Source organism: Littorina saxatilis, linkage group LG13 (genome assembly GCF_037325665.1).
Source record: "Littorina saxatilis isolate snail1 linkage group LG13, US_GU_Lsax_2.0, whole genome shotgun sequence".
NCBI classification, from domain to species: Eukaryota; Metazoa; Mollusca; class Gastropoda; order Littorinimorpha; family Littorinidae; genus Littorina; species Littorina saxatilis.
In genome coordinates, this window is record NC_090257.1 from 21,090,946 (window position 1) to 21,107,254 (window position 16,309).

Below are 16,309 nucleotides of genomic sequence, written 5' to 3' on the forward strand. Positions count from 1 at the left end.
CAATCCAAACACAACCAGTTCCCCTGTGGAACATTTCGGGTGGACTTTCCCACGACCTGACCTACAAAAATTCTCCGTGTTCGTTCGCGCTTTGCATTTAATCTGTGTTAGTACGCGCGTGTGTTTGTGTGTTTAGCTTTCGTTGGTTTATGCTGTTTGGTTCAAAAAAAGTTTATTTTTTTCATTGAAAGATTCAGACACGTTGGTTGATACAATGTTAAATGCATTCAACCAGAAAAAGACACGAAACGCATTGGATCTATCTTCTGCGCGCATGCGTGTGTAGGCTATGTGTGAAAAGGCAATTGTGTTTTCAGTCTTGTTTTGTGCCTGTTATTTCGTCCCCCAAAACTAATTTCTGTCTTTCTATGCCTATGCTGTGAGACATAATCGCTATTACGAGTTAGTCGTGTGACAGAGAGTTTTCTTGCACTTTGTTAAGAAAACTCTCTGTCACACAACCAACTCGTAATAGCGGGTAATGTCACACGCATTCCTTCTTTGCCACTACTAAAGCAAACGTGTGCAAGATTGTATGTTACACGCTTTGATGCCGAAATCAATTATTTTGATTATGCATTTATTTCTGAAAAATGTTACCTTCACATACATTTAGTCACTACCTTAAACACTAATGTTTTTGGTATTCAATTCAAGTGATCACGAACGTAAAAAAAGGGTATCAAAGTGTTGTTACATTTTGTTGTGTATTCTGAATAGTGTGCCAACAGGCCTTGGTCAGTCAACCACGTTTTATCTGTGTACTTCGTGTTTGACGGAAAAAGAATAACACCAACCCCGTTCTCCTGTATATAACTGAAAGCCACATTTTCTTCTTCATTCAATTTCTGTTTTCAAAAGCTTCGTCAACTTTCCACTTACACGACACGGTCCCTTTACCAAGCTTCAATTAAGAACCCTGAATACGAAAGGTCAAAACAAAACAATAGGTACTACTTTCACTATCGTCGTCTGCAACGAAAACCGAAAATGGTGAAACGCTTTGCTACGTACACAGAGGACGAAATTGCAAAGAAAAGATCGAACCTTACACCTGTGACTAGGAAAAGTTGCATAGACAGTTCCGTGCGGATCTTACCATGCACGTATCAACGTACATCCGATGCTCAGAACCTACAGATGGGTGACGCTTTGGCGATTGAGGCTTCGTCTTCAGCTCTAACACGCACGCAGACAGTCAGGCAGGTCTAATCTGCACCAGCGGTGATGGAAGGTTTGGATTTAGAAACACTCGAATGTTACTTCGACAAGATAAACGAACCGAAAGACGAAAGTGTGCCCCAAATTCGGAAAATATTCTTTCAAAACTGCACTGTAAACAACATCAACATCACTGTGAGAAAATGAACAATCCAAACACAACCAGTTCCCCTGTGGAACATTTCGGGTGGACTTTCCCACGACCTGACCTACAAAAATTCTCCGTGTTCGTTCGCGCTTTGCATTTAATCTGTGTTAGTACGCGCGTGTGTTTGTGTGTTTAGCTTTCGTTGGTTTATGCTGTTTGGTTCAAAAAAAGTTTATTTTTTTCATTGAAAGATTCAGAAACGTTGGTTGATACTTTGTTAAATGCATTCAACCAGAAAAAGACACGAAACGCATTGGATCTATCTTCTGCGCGCGTGCGTGTGTAGGGTATATGTGAAAAGGCTATTGTGTTTTCAGTCTTGTTTTGTACCTGTTATTTCGTCCCCCAAAACTAATTTCTGTCTTTCTATGCCTATGCTGTGAGACATAATCGCTATTACGAGTTAGTCGTGTGACAGAGAGTTTTCTTGCACTTTGTTAAGAAAAATCTCTGTCACACGACTAGCTCGTAATAGCGGGTAATGTCACACGCATTCCTTCTTTGCCACTACTAAAGCAAACGTGTGCAAGATTGTATGTTACACGCTTTGATGCCGAAATCAATTATTTTGATTATGCATTTATTTCTGAAAAATGTTACCTTCACATACATTTAGTCACTACCTTAAACACTAATGTTTTTGGTATTCAATTCAAGTGATCACGAACGTAAAAAAAGGGTATCAAAGTGTTGTTACATTTTGTTGTGTATTCTGAATAGTGTGCCAACAGGCCTTGGTCAGTCAACCACGTTTTATCTGTGTACTTCGTGTTTGACGGAAAAAGAATAACACCAACCCCGTTCTCCTGTATATAACTGAAAGCCACATTTTCTTCTTCATTCAATTTCTGTTTTCAAAAGCTTCGTCAACTTTCCACTTACACGACACGGTCCCTTTACCAAGCTTCAATTAAGAACCCTGAATACGAAAGGTCAAAACAAAACAATAGGTACTACTTTCACTATCGTCGTCTGCAACGAAAACCGAAAATGGTGAAACGCTTTGCTACGTACACAGAGGACGAAATTGCAAAGAAAAGATCGAACCTTACACCTGTGACTAGGAAAAGTTGCATAGACAGTTCCGTGCGGATCTTACCATGCACGTATCAACGTACATCCGATGCTCAGAACCTACAGATGGGTGACGGTTTGGCGATTGAGGCTTCGTCTTCAGCTCTAACACGCACGCAGACAGTCAGGCAGGTCTAATCTGCACCAGCGGTGATGGAAGGTTTGGATTTAGAAACACTCGAATGTTACTTCGACAAGATAAACGAACCGAAAGACGAAAGTGTGCCCCAAATTCGGAAAATATTCTTTCAAAACTGCACTGTAAACAACATCAACATCGCTGTGAGAAAATGAACAATCCAAACACAACCAGTTCCCCTGTGGAACATTTCGGGTGGACTTTCCCACGACCTGACCTACAAAAATTCTCCGTGTTCGTTCGCGCTTTGCATTTAATCTGTGTTAGTACGCGCGTGTGTTTGTGTGTTTAGCTTTCGTTGGTTTATGCTGTTTGGTTCAAAAAAAGTTTATTTTTTTCATTGAAAGATTCAGACACGTTGGTTGATACAATGTTAAATGCATTCAACCAGAAAAAGACACGAAACGCATTGGATCTATCTTCTGCGCGCATGCGTGTGTAGGCTATGTGTGAAAAGGCAATTGTGTTTTCAGTCTTGTTTTGTGCCTGTTATTTCGTCCCCCAAAACTAATTTCTGTCTTTCTATGCCTATGCTGTGAGACATAATCGCTATTACGAGTTAGTCGTGTGACAGAGAGTTTTCTTGCACTTTGTTAAGAAAACTCTCTGTCACACAACCAACTCGTAATAGCGGGTAATGTGTGATGATAACGTGTTGTGATTATGACAGAGATACAACATTGTGGTAATGACAGCGATGGTATAGTTTAATAATGTCAGTGGTCGTGAGTACTTGATTGGAAATGACTGGGTGCTTTTCAGGGAGGGGTGGGGGGGGGATGGAGGGAGCTGTTTATATCACATTACAAATTCAAGCGCGCGCACACACACACACACACACACACACACACACACACACACACACACACACACACTGCACACACACAGACCCCCCCACCCCCACCCGCCTCTCCCCCCCCCACACACATATGAACCACTAAAGTAAGTTTTCATTCATGTTTTGTGAATAAAGCCGCCGCGTGAGAGCGAAGACTTTAAACGGCTGCCTTGAAAAAAGGAGGTTGTAAATGTGACCTCTGGCAGCAGTGAAAATATCAATACAGTGTATAGCGGGTAAGATCATAAAACAACGACTGAGAGTTCGGCTTTATTAAACGAAAAGAGAGCTTATGCGCTTAAATCATGCAGGCCTTTGTAAAGCTTTTGCCATTTGTTGTTAAAAGGCATACTCTCTGTCATAAAAAATCTAATAAAAGTACCCGATTTAAAATGCAAATGGTGTTTTATTTTTTATTTTTTTTTATAAACTTTCTACCTTTTACTTTGACACGTCGTAAATAATAAGAGAACAATATCGATGCTGTACGAGTCTCGAATACGCTCCGGGGTTCATGAGACAAGACACAACAATAAACCAAGGAAAGGAGCTAATGTACTTATTCAGCCATCATGCTAACCTTTGTTTTGTAATTATTATGATTGCTTAAAATAAGCATTATATGCGTGAGTATGTAATCATCCTTGCATTGTTCTTGTCATGATTAAAATTGAATAAAGTTTTGTTTAAACCAACAATAAACCAACTTTACCAGTGTTACAGACTACATATACTTTTAAAAAACAACAACAACAACTTAGGACGGAATAAAGTATGTACACTCTTTTAAAACTTCCTACAAATCAAGATACGATAATGTAATTAAACCTTCACAAAAAGACTGAGTGTAAGTTTCTCGAAAAAATCGTGATATTTGTTGCACAATCCTAACACATGGAACATTTCTGATGTTTGGCGGCACAGAGGGTGGTTTTCAAAGTCCATGTCAGGACAAAACATTGTGATGCATGATTCTGTCATAACAATGTCTTGGCCTCGCACGGTGTGCAGTTTGTGTTTAAAAGCTGACACACTGACGAGATAGTGCACTGTAACGACCTGCCTCCTCAACATAAACTAGTTACCTTGACAGGCCCTTAAAGAGATACAATATCGATTTAAAAAAAACCCACCCAGATGTCTCTTTTTGACCCTCTCGCTCTGACGTCAGAAGCCAAACAAAGTTCGAAAAGACGTGAATAATGGCGTCACGTGAACATTCTGTCACTTCTTTTGCATGTCTCCCGAGAAAGTGACAAAGAATTTTGAGAACAAAGTTTGTTTCGGTGACTTCAACATATCAGCGATGAAAACTTGATCATAAGTCACAGCCAGGCTGGGTGTATCGGTATCGTATATCATTAACTTCCATATTTTTTAGAGAATAAATCTGCTCCAGCGAGATGTCGACCACGGAGAGTGCCAGCAAGAACGCCAGCACACCGTCACAGGAGACACACACATCTAACGGTTCTTCGGCAAAGGCACCATCCGCACACATCGATGCTGAAGACGACGATGGCATTCCTATAGACAGAGGCTATGCCTGGGTCATCGTATTCGGTAAGTGTAATATGTCTGTGACTTCTCTATCTCGCGCACGCGCCATTGTACGAAATTGTGAGTGTGTGTGTGTGCACATGTATGTGTTATAGTGTGTGTGTGTGTGTGTGTGTTAGTGTGTGTTAGTGTGTGTGTGTGCCACGGTGTGTGTGAGTGTGTGTGCGAGCGTGTGTACGTGCATCAGTGCCGCGTGTGCGCGAGAGAGAGAGAGAGAGAGAGAGAGAGAGAGAGAGCTCGAACTCGAAATCTTTATTACTGAGGGATGATAGCATTAGGTCCATATGGTCCTTTTTTACAGCTAGTCCCTACTATAATACACCCATGAAACGAAGAACAAGTATGAAGAATAAAAAAAAGAAATCAAATAAAACACAATCATGTAGGGAAAAGTATAACAAACATTAGTGTGCTTGTGGAAGCATATTATACATTTTCTCTTTTACGCACCCTCACACACACTCGCACAAATTGTACACCGACTTAGTCGTTAGAGAGGTGCTTTCGGAGCTGTCTTTTAAAAGAAGATAATGACAGACATGACCTAATATTTACAGGTAGTGAATTCCAAAGGAACGCGCACCAGAATAAGAAAAGCTAGTTTTAAACAAATCGATGCGGGGCCTTCGTAAGGCAAGGTTATTTCGAGTGTTTGAATAATATGACTGAGATGATTTGAAGAGTTGTATAAGATATGTTGGGGCGTCCTTATAGACGACTTTATACATAAATGAACATTTATTGTACAAAAGCTGCTTCTTTAAGCTTAACATCCCAATACTTTTCATCTGAGAGAGAGAGAGAGAGAGAGAGAGAGAGAGAGAGAGAGAGAGAGAGAGAGAGAGAGAGAGAGAGAGAGAGAGAGAGAGAGAGAAATAGAGAGGGATAACTTAGTTTGTGCACATGTGTGGGTGTGTGTGTGTGCGTTTGTGTGTGTGTATGTGCGCGTGTGTGTGTATGTATGGGTGTATGGAGTGCCTTGCATTGTACTTCGACTTAATTGAATATTTTATTATGTTTTGTTTCATTAGATACAGTGTCAAAGGCATTGTACTACGACTTAATTGAATATTTTATGTTGTTATGTTTTGTTTCATTAGATACAATTTGTCAATGTTAGTGATGTGTGTTGTTTGTTGCAGCCTGCATGGCGTGCAACATGCTGTGTCTGGGCCTGCAGAGAGCTTACGGGATTCTGTTCGTTGAGTTTCTCGTCCTCTTCCGCATGCCGGTTGGTTTAACCACACTCGTCATGGCCATCCAGTCTGGGTTCACCAGTGTGGCAGGTAAAGTCAGAAAGAAAGACAGAAAGAATTAAAGGGAGAAAGGAAGAAACGAAAAAAGAAAGTAAGAAAGAAAAAAAAATACAGTATTGGAAAATATTTGCTTCTCAAAGCAATATTATTAAAACATTTAGTCAATATGTCGACTTTAAAGATCAAAACTGAGCACATAGGAAAAAGAGCAAAGACAACTTTATACTATCAAACGAGAAAATCGCGTGTGTATTGTATATCGCAGCTTCAAGCAGCATTCAACAAGCCATTAGACAATTAACATAAAACATTAAAATTCAATATACGTGTAAAACCGTGGTATTCCGATATCTGTGTCGAACTGCGTGATGCCAAATGTGACCGTAGGCGTGCTGAGCGCAGGTATCTCAAGACTGGTCTTACTGTTCATAAACAAATATTTCAAGGAGCAAAGGACATTGTAACTAAGTTAGTACACGCAGCAAAGACAACCTTCCTCCAAACCCAGATTATTGCCTGCGATTCAAGCAAAAAACTGTTCGATATTTGCAGCCGGTTGACCGGCCGCAGTAAGGTATCCCCACTTCCCACTGTTTTCCCCGCTAGTCAGCTGCCAGATGTATTTAGTGAATATTTTATCAAGAAGGTTTCAGATATTCGTTCTGAACTTGATCAGATGGGTGCACTTTCTGCTTCCTCCAGTCATGTTGATGTTCCCACTGATTGTTCTTTTACATCATTTCAGCCAATCAGTGAAAAAGACCTTAAATCCATTATTCTGAAGTCAAAACCAACAACTTGTCCACTTGATGCCATACCCACACCACTGCATTTTGAGAATCTTGATGTGTTGTTGCCAACTCTTACTCAAATTGTCAACGATAGCCTGTTATCTGGTGTTTTTCCATCATTGTTCAAAACTGCACTTGTCAAACCACTTCTCAAAAAACCTAGTCTTGATGTCAATATTTTGAAAAACTATCGTCCTGTATCTAATTTATCATTCTTGTCCAAAGTTTTTGAAAAGGTAGTTTTGAAGCAGCTGTTGTCATATTTGAACACCCATGATTTGATCTCGCACTCTCAGTCCGCTTATCGCCCTTCTCATTGTACTGAGACAGCCCTACTTAAAGTAATCAGTGACATTCTGTCTGCTCTGGATGGTGGTGATGTGTCAGTGCTTACCCTACTTGACCTTTCTGCAGCGTTCGACACGATTGATCATGTCACGCTTCTCCATAGACTTCAGACTCTGTACGGCATCTCCGGTCCACCGCTGGCATGGCTCGAGTCCTATCTCATTGGCAGGACTCAGGCTGTGCTTGTCGATGGCCAGATGTCTGCTCCAGCCCCACTTTCTTTCGGCGTTCCTCAAGGTTCAGTACTCGGTCCCATCCTTTTCATCATGTACACTAAGCCCCTCTCCACACTGATTCAAAACCATTCTGTCTTAAATCAGTCTTTTGCTGATGACACCCAACTGTATAAACCCAGTCCCCCTGCAGAGACACATTCCGCCATCCAGACCATTCAGACATGCATCACTGATGTTAAATCTTGGATGATCGATAAGAAACTTAAGCTGAATGATGATAAGACTGAAGTCTTACTGTGCAAAAAGAAGAACACTACATTTCCCTCTCCCCAACCCGTTTCTGTTCAAGTAGGCGACACCGACATTCTTTTCTCCCCATCAGCTAAAAACCTTGGATTCACCCTTTCATCTGACATGACCCTTAACAAACATATATCTTTAGTCTGTAGAGCAGCTTATTTTGAGCTTCGTAAGATCAGCACCATTCGCCACACACTCTCCTCTCAAACAAACTTACACTCTTGTCTGTGCCTTTGTTCTTTCTAAACTCGACTACTGCAACTCTCTTCTCTCTGGCTGTCCTCTGTATCTCCTGCATAAACTACAAAAAGTCCAAAACTCGGCAGCACGCCTCATTCTGAAAGCACGAAAACGAGATCACGCAACACCACTTCTTCACACACTGCACTGGTTACCTATTCAAGCCCGCATTGACTACAAACTGTCCACCCTCTGCTTTAACTTCTTTTCTGGCTCGTCTCCTGCTTACTTCTCTGAACTCCTCACCGTCTATTCTCCAGCAAGACAACTCCGTGCCTCCTCTGACTGTCGCATCCTCACCATTCCACACACCAAAACCAAAACATACGGACAACGCACTTTTACTTTCTGCGCACCCACACACTGGAATTCTCTCCCCTTTCACATCCGCCACTCTCAGTCACCCCAAGCATTCAAACGAGCACTTAAAACGCACCCCTTCAAGAAATACAACCCCTGATTTTGTTTTCTCAGTCCATCAGTAGGCTACATGTAGTGTATTTGTTGTTTTAGTGATAATGTGATAATGTGTATACACATTTAGGGCTGTTTTTCAGTATTAATAACATGTTCTGTTTGATTAAGGGTATTCAGCTGGTATTTCCTTGTTTTTACTACCTATTTTATTAATGTTTTTATGACTTAATTAGTGGAAGAATCTGTTGTAATGTATGTTTGATGGTGTATGCTTTTAATCAAGCGTTGCTGACTATGAATGTAGATGTAAATGCTTGTATAACTGTGTTTGAATTTTAAATGTGTCAAGCGCAAAGAGCATAATTGTAAAGTTATGATGTTGCGCTATATACATGCTCATTTATTATTATTATTATTATTATTATAAAACAAAAATTATCTAAATAAATATTGTATTTATCGGATTACTCTTCATCAAGACAGAGCGCTGACTGGCCGAAACCCGTCGATCGCTTACGCTACAGCGCTGACCTGTCTCAACAAAACACGACAACGGTGAACACGATTTTGACAATGCTAACAGACGAAGAAAGACATACCTAAAACTTACCTTACGTGAGCGCAGCAGAAACCCGATGATCGGTGTACTGTACACGGTAGTAACGCAATACAACGACGCCGCCGACGACAACGACGACGACGATGATGATGATGATGATGATGATGATGATGATGATGATGATGATAATGATGACGACCATGGTGACGACGACGACGACCATGGTGACGACGACGACGACGATGATGACGACGACCATGATGACGATGGTGATGATGATGACGACGACGATGCTGCTGCTGCTGCTGATGATGATGATGATTCTTTCTTTATTTGGTGTTTAACGTCGTTTTCAACCACGAAGGTTATATCGCGACGGGCTGATGATGATGATGATGATGATTTCTGTTCCAGCGTTGCTGACGCAGACGGTGGTGCTGTCATTCTTGAGCGAGCGTCAGACGATGATGATCGGAGGGCTGTGCGGGGGACTAGGCATGAGCCTTAGCTACTTCGCTACCTCTCTCTACTTTCTCATCTTCACCCAGAGTCTGCTTGTTGGTCAGTGAGTGTGTGTGTGTGTGTGTGTGTGTGTGTGTGTGTGTGTGTGTGTGTGTGTGTTTTTGTGTGTGTGCGTGCGTGCGTGCGTGCGTGTGTGTGTGTGTGTGCGGCCCGGTGTGTCAGAGTGTGTGTGTGCAGTGTGTGTGTGTGTGTGTGTGTGTGTGTGCGTGCGTGTGTGTGTGTTTGTGTGTGTGTGTGTGTCCGGTGTTTGTTTGCGTGTGTGTGTGTGTGTGTGTTTGTGTGTGTGTTTGTGTGTGTGTGTGTGTGTGTGTGTGCTTGTGTGTTTTGCACTAATGCAGTACTTGTAACGGGTGTTGAGGGGTATGGTAGAGGGGGGTGCCATTCGTGAGTCGAATTTAAAAACATTCAACGCTCAAGAAACAAAACACAATATAAAACACCCGGAAATTATTTCCGTGAACTTAAGTCAGCAAATGGAAAAGATGATAATTTTTGACTCACATGCGAAGCAAAAGTGAGTCTATGTACTCACCCGAGTCGTCCGTCCGTCCGTCCGTCCGTCCGGAAAACTTTAACGTTGGATATTTCTTGGACACTATTCAGTCTATCAGTACCAAATTTGGCAAGATGGTGTATGATGACAAGGCCCCAAAAAACATATATAGCATCTTGACCTTGCTTCAAGGTCAAGGTCGCAGGGGCCATAAATGTTGTCTAAAAAACAGCTATTTTTCACATTTTTCCCATTTTCTCTGAAGTTTTTGAGATTGAATACCTCACCTATATATGATATATAGGGCAAAGTAAGCCCCATCTTTTGATACCAGTTTGGTTTATCTTGCTTCAAGGTCAAGGTCACAGGAGCTCTTCAAAGTTGGATTGTATACATATTTTGAAGTGACCTTGACCCTGAACTATGGAAGATAACTGTTTCAAACTTAAAAATTATGTGGGGCACATGTTATGCTTTCATCATGAGACAAATTTGGTCACATATGATCAAGGTCAAGGTCACTTTGACCCTTATGAAATGTGACCAAAATAAGGTAGTGAACCACTAAAAGTGACCATATCTCATGGTAGAAAGAGCCAATAAGCACCATTGTACTTCCTATGTCTTGAATTAACAGCTTTGTGTTGCATGACCTTGGATGACCTTGACCTTGGGTCAAGGTCACATGTATTTTGGTAGGAAACATGTGTAAAGCAGTTCTTAGTGTATGATGTCATTGCTAGGTTTAGTTATTTGACCTTGACCCTGAAGGTCAAGGTCATGTAAAGGTCAAGGTCAAGCATGTGAGTCGTATGGGCTTTGCCCTTCTTGTTACAGCTGAAGTACACGACTACCGTTTTTGAATAAAGATATAGAGTTGTAGTTCGACTGTGAGCTTCTCAATTCAATCTTTTCTTTAATGGACGGATTTCGAAAATAACTCTGTCGGATTTGTATGGGTTGTGGAAGTGATGTTTTCTCTTGTTTTCCCTTGCTTTTCTATAGAAACACTGAGGCAAGCTACACGTCACGTGACATTGTAGGCTTGCGCTATGCCCAGTGTTTCTGGTGTGACAGGGGAGGCTACCGCTCCTTTCACAGCAGACTCTGCACCCGAGTTGTTGGCCTTTCAGTCAACACCAGTGGGTTGTGGAATTCTGTTTGTGATGGGGTCTGGTGGTTTCCGATTGTCTGTATGTTCATGGAAACCTTCGGTTTTGCATAACAGTTTATATAGGGTTAAGAAATTCGCCCTAACATTTACAATCCTGTTTGATTGCACTTCGCCTCCCGAGGTGATGGTAGTGTTACGGCACTCGGTTACACTATGGATACAAGTGAAAGCAACTCGTGAACAATAACAATAACAATAACAGCACTTTATTGTCCATTAAAATATTACATAAAAATGGAAAATTTTCTTCGGCACACCCTGCCTGCCTGTAAACGATTATAACTACAATTGTATAGGACAACCCATACAATCTTGACAGAGACATTTTCGAACATCGCCTATTCCCCCAGGCATTGCCAACGCCATGATCATTGGCCCATCCTTCGTCATCGTCAACAAGTACTTCCGCAAACGTCGCTCATTGGCCACGGCAGTCAACACCCTGGGGGGTAACTTCGGCTCCATGCTCATGCCCATCTTGACGCATGCGCTGTTGACGGAATACGGTGTGCGCGGAGCTCTGCTGGTGCTGGGAGCGGTTTACTTAAACGTGGTGGCGGCGGCCAGTCTTCTTAGACCTCTGCACCAGTATCGGACGAGGGGACGGAATAAAATCAAATATGGTGAGAATGGGGGCCGGGTACGTAGCTCAGTTGGTAGAGCGGCACTGGATTTCTGTTCCTAGGGTCACGGGTTCCAATCCAGACCGGGACGGACACAGGTCAACTTTATGTGCAGACGGTATCCATGTCCCACCCTCGTGTCACAACAGTGGCACGTAACAGACCGGCCTCGGTCCTTCTGCCATAGGTGGCTGATTGCACCTAAACACGCACGTGCACACCTGGGTAGCGCGACTCCTGTTGCTGCTAGCTTTCCATTGGGAGGAAGCGACCGAAATGTTCCAGCATTGGGATAATAGAGTGAATGAAATGAAATGAAATATCTTTCCCGCCCTCAACCCTCCCCCCCTCCCCCCTCCCCCCCGAGAGATAGTCCAGTCTATGCTACCCCCCCTCCCCCCCCGAGAGATAGTCCAGTCTATGCTACCCCCCCTCCCCCCCGAGAGATAGTCCAGTCTATGCTAAGAGATGCATGGCAGGCCTACATTCAAATATTTGCTTAAAGGCACAGTACGCCTCCCGTAAACCATCACAGATACTGTCAGGCTTTTACACACAGTACAAACACCCTTTTATTTACACACTCACCGCTTTTGAACATCCCAGGTGCCCTAGGTAAAGAGCGAGCAATTTTCAACGAATTAATTTTGCGGATTGTCTCCAATAGGTCACCGGAACAGGCCGAGAAGAGGTGATGTGAGATTCGGACAGGGCACCGAACAGATATAAACTTAAGCAAGACAAGAGTTAAGTTTAATAGACGTTCATGATGAATTCAATGGAAGAAAGTTTGAAAGGATTTCGCTTACTTTATTTTCGTTTGTGCTTGTTCAGATGCCGTGAAGCCCGAAGACCAGATTCCACTCAAACAGGATGGCGCCCTTCAACCTGCGTTTTCCAAGGATCTCCGTAACCGTGGGCAAGTAACGGCGGGCACCCCGTTATGTATAAGCACCCCTGACGTCACCATGATCATGGAGACTGACCTAGATCTGGATGATGACGACAACGATGCGGAGGAATTTCAAGAATCAGACGTCACAGATTCAGCAGACAAGATCAATAACAGTCAAGGAACAGCTGAGCAAACAGGCAAATGGATATCAACATCTTCTCAAAACTCAAGACAGCACAAGAAGAAGAAAAGCAAGTGCTCGAAATTCCTGGACATGTTCGACTTCAAGTTGTTCAAGAAGCCGCCATTTTTGATTATCATGATTGGGTGTTCGCTGGGGCAGGTGCCTCAGAACCTGTTCGGGATGTACCTACCGGCCTTGGCAGTAGACAACGGGGTGGACAGGCAGCGGTCAGCATTTCTTCTGACCACTTTCGGGGGCTGTGGTCTCTTCGCGCGCCTCGCCATTGGGTGGTTCGCTGACTTGGTGAGATTAATCTTTGATGACATTGTTGTTATAGATCTGATAAGCAAAGGGCGCAAAGCGCTCTAAATGCGTACGACATGTGTAATAGTACCCAATATTGACGGACTGTGTGATATCTTCTGCTATGGTCTGTTGAGACAGTGATATCAAAATCGAGACCGGAGGTCGAGATTTTGATATCACCGTCGAAATAGACCAATAGCAGAAGATATCATCACACAGTCAGTCAATGTTAGATATATTGCTGATTCTCTGGACATTTTGTATTTACTGTAAAGAAATTACAAAAGTATTTGTCTCAGTTTTGTCTGTTCCATATCCCTCCCTCCGATTATTATTTCTTTTTGTTCACTCTTTTCTTGTACTTTTCAGTATTTCAAAATGTCTTTTCTTTCAAAAAGTCTTTAGTCACTTGCTCAACTAAATTCTGGGATCATTACATTTTCATATATATTTTTTGTTTTTAAATTTAGGTGTTTTTGTTTTTTGAAGTGGGGAAGCAATAAAGAGGTCGTCGATATCAAAACTGATATCGACGGAAATGTCGTCGATATCATTTTGCACTGAGCTCAGTTTAGCCCAATTGACCAATGGAAATTCACGTAACATATGAAATAGCAATATAGTAAGTAAGAGTCATTCGGAACAAGTCTCCTGGCACCTGAAAGAATAACAAGCATTGAAATGAACAAGCGACTTTCATCCTCAATTTATTTGTTATTATCGAAAATGCAAGGTGTGTCGCGTATTGCTTGCGTCTATGTTTAAGTGATCTCATTAACTGGAGATGTTCCCCCCGCGGGTTAGGGGGAAGAATTTACCCGATGCTCCCCAGCATGTCGTAAGAGGCGACTAACGGATTCTGTTTCTCCTTTTACCCTTGTTAAGTGTTTCTTGTATAGAATATAGTCAATGTTTGTAAAGATTTTAGTCAAGCAGTATGTAAGAAATGTTAAGTCCTTTGTACTGGAAACTTGCATTCTCCCAGTAAGGTCATATATTGTACTACGTTGCAAGCCCCTGGAGCAATTTTTTGATTAGTGCTTTTGTGAACAAGAAACAATTAACAAGTGGCTCTATCCCTTTCCCCATCGCGATATAACCTTGAACGGTTGAAAACGACGTTAAACACCAAATAAAGAAAGAAAGAACTGGAGATGTAAGGGAAGACATTACGTTATTGCACAAGGTTGAAACAGACAATTGTGGAGTGTTTAATCAAAAGAATACGTATCTATTTACTCAAGACATCCTAGCTGTTTACATTTTCCAATTTGTTTTACATAAAAATGTTTAAATATTGCACAAAGGACATTCAAAATTAATCTTTTTTTTGGTTTTGTTCGTTATTGACATCTTTTCAAGACTTTTATCAACTGTACCAAACGACTTTTTCTTTACTATCTACATTATCTTCAACAACTCTTCTTCGGATAATGTATTTCTTGTAAATTACTGTTATTCCTTGATTGCCGAGAGAATTTAGTGAACAAGTCAATGAAAATCAAAACATATAGGCGAACGACAAGAAGAAGAAAACATACCCGGTATAACAATAAGACAAAAATTGAGAAAATGGTCACCAGGGGAGGCAATCATCTGCAATTCAAAGGTCGAGATACAGCAGTTGTTTCCTCTGTTAGAGTATTTATTTTGTGATGGTAGAAAATGACGTACCTGACACGTATTATGACAGTAAATCTTTCTTTCTTTTTTTCTTTATTTGGTGTTTAACGTCGTTTTCAACCGTTCAAGGTTATATCGCGACGGGGAAAGGGGGGAGATGGGATAGAGCCACTTGTTAATTGTTTCTTGTTCACAAAAGCACTATAAATCAAAAAACTGCTCCAGCGGCTAGCAACGTAGTACAATATATATGACCTTACTGGGAGAATGCAAGTTTCCAGTACAAAGGACTTTACATTTCTTACATACTGCTTGACTAAAATCTTTACAAACATTGACTATATTCTATACAAGAAACACTTAACAAGGGTAAAAGGAGAAACAGAATCCGTTGGTCGACTCTTACGACATGCTGGGGAGCATCGGGTAAATTCTTCCCCCTAACCCGCGGGGGGGTGGCAGTAAATGAGTGAAAATACATTATTCACTATGTAATAAACTCGGCAAAATATAATTGCACCTGTTTTCGGACCCCAACTAAAACATTCATTCCCGTGTCATGTCATCAAAACTTTCTTTGCAATTAAAGGCAATCAACTTCCGGATGAAAGATTTCTTTTACAGGGGTTAACGTGGCCGCCTTGTACTTGTAAATAAGGGTACCCCCAAAATCGACCTGACAAAAAATGTGCAAAATATTTTTGCCGAGTGTACTTCCCAGATGATGACGACATTCGTTCTAATGGCAGAACATCATCAAACGCTACATCCTCATGGCTATCCTGATGACCCTGTCCTGCACAGCCGGTCTGTTGACGCCACTCTACACTGGTTTTGATGAGCTGGTTCTCTTCAGCGTCAGCTATGGCGTGGTGGGCATCGTCTTCTTCTCCCTCTTGCCAGTGGTCATGGTGGACCTCATCGGGCTCAACAACCTGGCCAAGGGTCTGGGCTTCGCTCAACTCTTCCAGGGAATCCTTATCACTGTGGCTCATCCTGTCATAGGTGTGTGTGTGTGTGTGTGTGTGTGTGTGTGTGTGTGTGTGTGTGTGTGTGTGTGTGTGTGTGTGTGTGTGTGTGTGTGTGTGTGTGTGTGTGTGTGTGAACCTCAAAGAGTTCAACAACCTGGCCAAGGGTCTGGGCATCGTCTTCTTCTCCCTTTTGCCAGTGGTCATGGTGGACCTCATCGGGCTCAACAACCTGGCCAAGGGTCTGGGCTTCGCTCAACTCTTCCAGGGCATCCTTATCACTGTGGCTCATCCTGTCATAGGTGTGTGTGTGTGTGTGTGTGCGTGTGTGTGTGTGTGTGTGTGTGTGTGTGTGTGTGTGTGTGTGAACCTCAAAGGGTTCAACAACTTGGCCAAGGCTCTGAGCTTCGCTCAGCTCTTTCAGGGCATTCTTATCACTGTGGCTAATCCTGTT

At 42.2% G+C, this 16,309-nt stretch overlaps 1 protein-coding gene across 5 annotated transcripts in view; it reads left to right on the forward strand.

Annotated features, from left to right (window-relative positions):
* LOC138983839 (monocarboxylate transporter 5-like) overlaps positions 1 to 16,309 on the forward strand; it is a 103,357-nt gene that overhangs the window by 10,011 nt on the left and 77,037 nt on the right. For 2 of the 5 annotated variants that reach the window (XM_070357177.1, XM_070357178.1), the window contains exons 2-4: positions 4,802 to 4,983; positions 6,123 to 6,266; positions 9,482 to 9,628. In XM_070357177.1, the coding sequence (XP_070213278.1) occupies positions 4,824 to 4,983; positions 6,123 to 6,266; positions 9,482 to 9,628 (451 nt within the window). In that variant the 5' untranslated portion in view covers positions 4,802 to 4,823. Of the gene's footprint in view, positions 1 to 4,801; positions 4,984 to 6,122; positions 6,267 to 9,481; positions 9,629 to 11,606; positions 11,880 to 12,713; positions 13,262 to 15,636; positions 15,893 to 16,309 lie in introns of all 5 variants that reach the window. The other 3 variants (XM_070357176.1, XM_070357179.1, XM_070357175.1) reach the window with 3 other exon arrangements.